We start from the raw sequence: 6,050 nt of genomic DNA, 5'->3' as shown, positions 1-6,050 counted from the left end.
AAAGCAAACTAATAAAGACTTTAAATAGCCAAAGCCATCCTGAGAAAGATAGTCAAGGCTAAAGGGCAACACAATTCCTGACTTCAAACTTTATTGCAAAGCTGTAGTAATCACAACGGTATGGTCCTGGCATAAAACCAGATACGTACATCAATGGAAAAGAATTAAGAGCCCAGAAATAAGCCCATGCATGTAGGGTCAACTAATATTTGACAAAAGATACTCAGTGTGAAAAGGATACTGTCCAATAAACGATGCTGGGGAAACCGGATACTCACAAACAAAAGAATGAAATTGGACCCCTGTCTCACACTACTCACAAAAAATTAACCTGAAATGGATTAAAGACTTAAATATAAGCCCCCAAACTACTGGGATGCCTGGGTGGTTCTGTCTGCCTTTGGCTCAGGGCGTGGTCTTGAAGTCCTGGGATTGAGTCCTGCATTGGGCTCCCTGTGTGGAGCCTGCTTCTCCCTCTGCCTGTGTCTCTGCCTCTCTCTCTGTGTCTCTCATGGATAAATAAATAATCTAAAAAAAAAAAAAAGAAAAAAAAACACTAGAAGAAAACATTGGAAAATGGTTCCTTGACACTGGTCTTGGCAATGACTTTTTGGATATGACACCAACAAGCAACAAAAAGCAAAAATAAATAAGCAGGATGATGTCAAACTAAAAAGCTTCTGCACAGCAAAAGAAACAATCAGAAAAATGAAAGAGCAACCTACAGAATGGGAGAAAATATTTGCAAGCCATGTATTTGATAAGGGGTTAATATCCAAAATATATAAGGAAATACAACCCAAGAGTGAAAAACAAACCAATGAAAACAATAGACTTGATTACACATAAAAAAAAAAAAAGGACGTGATTTCACATTTCCCCAAAGAAGACATATGAATGGCCAATAGGTACATGGAAGTGAAAAGCTAAGAATGCAATTAAAAAGAAAGGTGTAAATATTAATACATGTTTGGAAATGCAACTTTAATTGGAAATCTGCCAGAACCAAGGTGGATTTCCCCGTGTTTCTGTTTCTTTATACATACAGCTACATCACTTCCCTCTGCCCCCGAATAGCTACTTACTGACTTAGTTTCCACTTCCTCAGAGCTCGGGTTTGTTTGCCAGGACCCCTTGTATCAGAGTGTAAATAGGAAAGAGCTCAGCCCCTGATTAATAAGGGATTCTTGTCAAAGGAGAGGCCGGGTCAAGGGAAACCAGGAGGGGGGCAGCCACTGGAAGCCCCGTCACCTCTTAGCCTGCGGGGTGAGGCAGGGAGCAGGAGGGAATCTGCAGAGAGGCTTCCTGGAGGCACTGAGAGCTTGGAGAGGAATAGACCACTGCCAGCCACACCCAGGTGGGAGGGAGCCAGAGCAAGAAAACCTTCCCCCTCCCCTCCCACCAGAGGCCCAGGGGGCCCAGTCTCCCAGACAGTGGCAGGGGAGGGGAGAGAGTGGCCAGGAGATCTGGAGAAGCGAACACAGAATGTCCACCATACCCTTGGGGCCTTGAGACTTCTCTCTATACCCTTTGTGACATCTCAGGGCAATTGCTTCAGTGGTTCAGTATTTCCCAGTTCAGATTTCCAGCTGAGTGAGTGGAGTGAGAGCATTTCGGCTCTGCCATCACTGGCCAGGATATGGATTAGCTACCCTTGGGGCCGCTGCCCATCCAATCAGCTATCCAAGCACACCTCGGAGATACTGTAGGTTTGGTTCCAGGCCACTGAACGAAGCAAATATTGCAATAAAGTGAGTCAAATGATGTTTTTTGGCTTCCCAGCACATATAAAAAGTTATGCTTACACTAAACTGTAGTCTATTAAGTGTGCAACAGCATTATATCTTTTTTAAAAAAGACAATTATATATCTTAATTTTAAACTATTGCTAAAAAAATGCTAGCCATCATCTGAGCTTGCAGCAATTTGTAATCTTTTCGCTGGTGGAGGGTCTCGCCTCCATGTTGATGGCTGCTGAAGGTTGGGGTGGCTGTGGCAATTTCTTTAGTCTTTTCTCTCTCTCCTTGTCCCCCATCACTGCCACACTATGCCTGTAGCAATTTCTTAAAATGAGTCAAAGATGAAGTTGGCCACACTGATCAACTCTTCCTTTCACGATTTCTCTGAAGCAGACGATACTGTTTGGTAGCAGTTTAGCCAAGTAGAACTTCTTTCAAAATTGGCGTCCATCCTCTCAAACCCTGCCACTGCTTTATCAATTAAGTTCATGTCATAGTCTGAATGCTTTGTTGTCATTTCAACAATCTTCACAGCATCTTCACCAGGAGTAGATTCCATCTCCAGAAACCACTTTCTTTGCTCATCCTTTTATGTTTTAGAAGCAACTGCTCAACCATTTACGTTTTAACATGAGATCGCAGCAATTCAAATAGAATAATAGTGAAAAACTTTGAGATATTGGAAAAATTACCAAAATGTGACACAGACACACACAAAGCAAGCAAATGCTGTTGGAAAAAGGGTGCTGATCGACTTGTTTGACACAGGGTTGCCACAAACCTTCACTTTGTAAACCAACAAATAAACAAGACGCAATCATCTGCAAAGCGCAATAAGGAGAAGGCCATAAAACAAAGAATGCCTGAATTGAAAATGGTGAGGGGTAAGGTAACTGGAAATGTGCTGGGAACATCCTCACTCTGGATCGAGCCGCTTCACGGCCTGGCAGGTCTAGAACACATGCCAATGTGCCCATGTGTATAACATATAAATGAAGCAATAGCCATTGTAACATTGTGATTGGTTTTCCTTGGGGCTCCATGATAATAGTTAACATTTATTAAATGCCATCTATGATCTGGGCGTGCTTTATTTTTTTTTAAAGATTTTATTTATTTATTGATGAGAGGCAGAGAGAGAGGGGCAGAGACACAGGCATAGGGAGAAGCAGGCTCCCTGCAGGGGGCCTGATGCAGGACTCCATCCTAGGACCCCAGGATCACACCCTGATCCGAAGGCAGACGCTCAACCACTGAGCCACCCAGGTGCCCCGATCTAGGTGTGCTTAAATCATTCTTTGGGCATTCTCTCATTTAATCTTTACAGCTCGTCTGTAGTAGGCCTAATTATTACTCACACGTTGCAGTGGAGGAGGTCATGTCAGCAGAGTCTAAGCAGCCTGCCAGCGGGTGCCCAGTGAAAGATAAGTAGTGGATGCAGACTTTACCCAGCCCAGGCAATCTGACTCTGTGAGCTACTGGACACTGTTCTTAGCACACCTATGAGATATGAAATAAAAATTAACATTCTCTTTTAAAAGAACTTATCTTGCGGCCCCTGGGTGGCTCTGTGGTTGAGCATCTGCCTTCAGCTCAGGTCGTGATCCTAGGATCCTGGGATCGAGTCCTGCATCAGGCTCCCTTGCAGGGAGCCTGCTCCTCCCTCTGCCTCTCTCTGTGTCTCTCATGAATAAATAATAAAATATTCTAAAAACAAAAATAAATAAAAGAACTTATGTTTAGGGACAGTTTCCTCCTTTCCATCAGCATTTCCAAAAGTAATCCTATGGCAGCACTACAGTTACTTTAGACGTTACCATCAGGGAAAAGTAGGTGAAGGGCATATAAGATCTGGCTGTATTTTCTTCCCCATAACTGCATGTGAAACTACACTTATCTCAAAATAAATTTAAACAAATACTGTAGCAACAGCCTCAACTACCATGTATTCATTAACCTCGGCTCAACATTGGGCATCTTCTCTGTGCCGGTCCTGTTCTCAGTGCTGGGGTTCCAGCAGAGAACACACACACACACACACACACACACACACACACACACACACACACATCAGTCCTCACGAAGCTGGTATTCTAAAGGAAGCAGGCTTGTCCAAAGCTTCATTTGGTCAGGTTGCTTACAATAAAATGTATTAAATGCATGCTCATTACGTAGATACTGACCACAAAGTATTCACTTTCTCATCCCACACAAAATAGGTCTGATGAGATTTCCTGGGGCTACTTGACAAGGCTCCTAATCTCTTGTGACTACCAAGCCTTGTTCTGAATATGCTAAATCAACGAGGCATTATTTCTCTCCACCCTAATGTTTATAATACCTGCAAAATCTAAACACTGCTGTATGCAAACCTGCTTGGAAAGTCTCACTTCCTTCTCCCCCCTGCTTTGCTCTAGGCTACAGAGAGCATCCAAATAGGAAGCTGCAGACACAGTCGGCGGTCATGCAGATGACGAGACTGTGATTGATTGCAAATCCTGGCTAGTGCTTCCAAAGAAAGACGCTTCGCGACCATTCCAAGGCCCTAGGGATCCAAGAATGCAACCGGCACACTGAAAATGGCAGCCACCGAAGGGCTGAGGGGAGTCCTTCCAGTCCTTTCTGTCCCAGCTCCAAGTTGTTTTCCATGATGGCCTGCAACAGCTCCACCATTGAGACCTACCAGGACTTGCTGCTGAACGGGAGCAATGTGTCCGACTCTGGGGTCCCCCTGGCACCTGCCCCCCTCAGGATATCCTTGGCAATAATCATGATGCTGATGATCGTGGTGGGATTCCTTGGCAACGCCGTGGTCTGCATCATCGTGTACCAGCGGCCAGCCATGCGCTCGGCCATCAACCTGCTGCTGGCCACGCTGGCCTTCTCCGACATCATGCTGTCCCTGTGCTGCATGCCCTTCACCGCTGTCACCCTCATCACCGTCCACTGGCACTTTGGCGATTACTTCTGCCGCCTCTCGGCCACCCTGTACTGGTTTTTCGTCCTGGAGGGCGTGGCCATCCTGCTCATCATCAGCGTGGACCGCTTTCTCATCATCGTGCAGCGCCAGGACAAGCTGAATCCGCGGCGGGCCAAGCGGATCATTGTGGTCTCCTGGGCGCTGTCCTTCTGCGTGGCGGCGCCCTCGTTGGCCGGCCGGACGTTCGTGGAGGTGCCGGCGCGGGCCCCCCAGTGCGTGCTGGGCTACACGGAGCTCCCGGCCGAGCGCGCCTATGTGGTGGCGCTGGTGGTGGCCGTGTTCTTCGTGCCCTTCGGGGTCATGCTGTGCTCCTACCTGTGCATCCTGCACACGGTCCGCAAGAACGCCATTCGCGTGCACAACCAGTCGGACAGCCTGGACCTCAGACAACTCACCCGGGCCGGCCTGCGGCGGCTGCAGCGCCAACAGCAGGTCAGCCTGGACTTGAGCTTCAAGACCAAGGCGTGCACCACCATCCTCATCCTCTTTGTGGGCTTCTCGCTCTGCTGGCTGCCACACTCCGTCTACAGCCTCCTGTCGGTGTTCAGCCGGGGCTTCTACTGCAGCTCCTCCTTCTACACCACCAGCTCCTGCGTCCTGTGGCTCAGCTACCTCAAGTCTGTCTTCAACCCCATCGTCTACTGCTGGAGAATCAAAAAATTCCGCGAGGCCTGCATTGAGCTGCTGCCCCAGACCGTCCAAATCCTCCCCAAAGTGCCTGAGCGGATCCGAAGGAGAATCCAGCCAAGCACAGTCTACGTGTGCAATGAAAACCAGTCGGCGGTGTAAAAGGAAACCTGCAGGTGGAGCGCCGCGGACTGGTCCCAGGGCGCATCATGCGTCCCTCCGCTCGGTGGCCTGGCGTCTTGGGTGTAGTCAGCGTCTGGGGTGGCTTTGGAAGCACTGGGGTACTCATTTGTTGCTGGATAAGCTGCAGCTCCCAGCTTTGCAAGATGAATGATTTTTGTTTCTCGCAGGGGAAGAGCAGGATGTGAGTCTGATGGAAACAGGAGGATAGTCGAGACAGAGTGGGAGTGGAGTGGGCACGTGGGGCAGAAAGTCAGGGAGGGGGGCGGGGAGGAAGGCTCTGTCCAAAGAGCTCCCAGTTCACCTGCTTCAGAGCAGGTGCCCCGCTCTGAGGCGGGGAGCACAGTAGGGATCATCTCACGGGTTCCCACTCATTTCACTTGACGCCAGCGTTCTTCACACGGATTTATGTTTGTGGAGCATAGGAAATACGCAGGCTTCTTTGTGTTGGTCGGGAATGCATTTCTGATCACGCCGAATCATCCTTTCTATAAACCAAAATCGCGCGGGGAAGCAGAGTGAGC

General features: G+C 48.1%; 1 protein-coding gene across 1 annotated transcript; it reads left to right on the top strand.

The window, feature by feature from the left end:
• Window positions 1-4,389: 4,389 nt before the first annotated feature.
• On the top strand, window positions 4,390-5,508 carry GPR45 (G protein-coupled receptor 45). Its single transcript, XM_055327868.1, has one exon. It carries the CDS (start codon window positions 4,390-4,392, stop codon window positions 5,506-5,508), a length of 1,119 nt encoding a protein of 372 aa, XP_055183843.1.
• The last annotated feature ends 542 nt before the right edge of the window (window positions 5,509-6,050 follow it).

The sequence above is a fragment of the Nyctereutes procyonoides genome, unplaced genomic scaffold, assembly GCF_905146905.1.
Source record: "Nyctereutes procyonoides isolate TBG_1078 unplaced genomic scaffold, NYPRO_anot_genome, whole genome shotgun sequence".
In the NCBI taxonomy this organism is placed as follows: Eukaryota; Metazoa; Chordata; class Mammalia; order Carnivora; family Canidae; genus Nyctereutes; species Nyctereutes procyonoides.
This window is presented reverse-complemented; position numbering and strand designations above follow the sequence as displayed.

Excerpts from the sequence above, each read along its gene's own strand:
- GPR45 (XM_055327868.1), top strand. The coding sequence starts at position 4,390 with ATGGCCTGCAACAGCTCCACCATTGAGACCTACCAGGACTTGCTGCTG.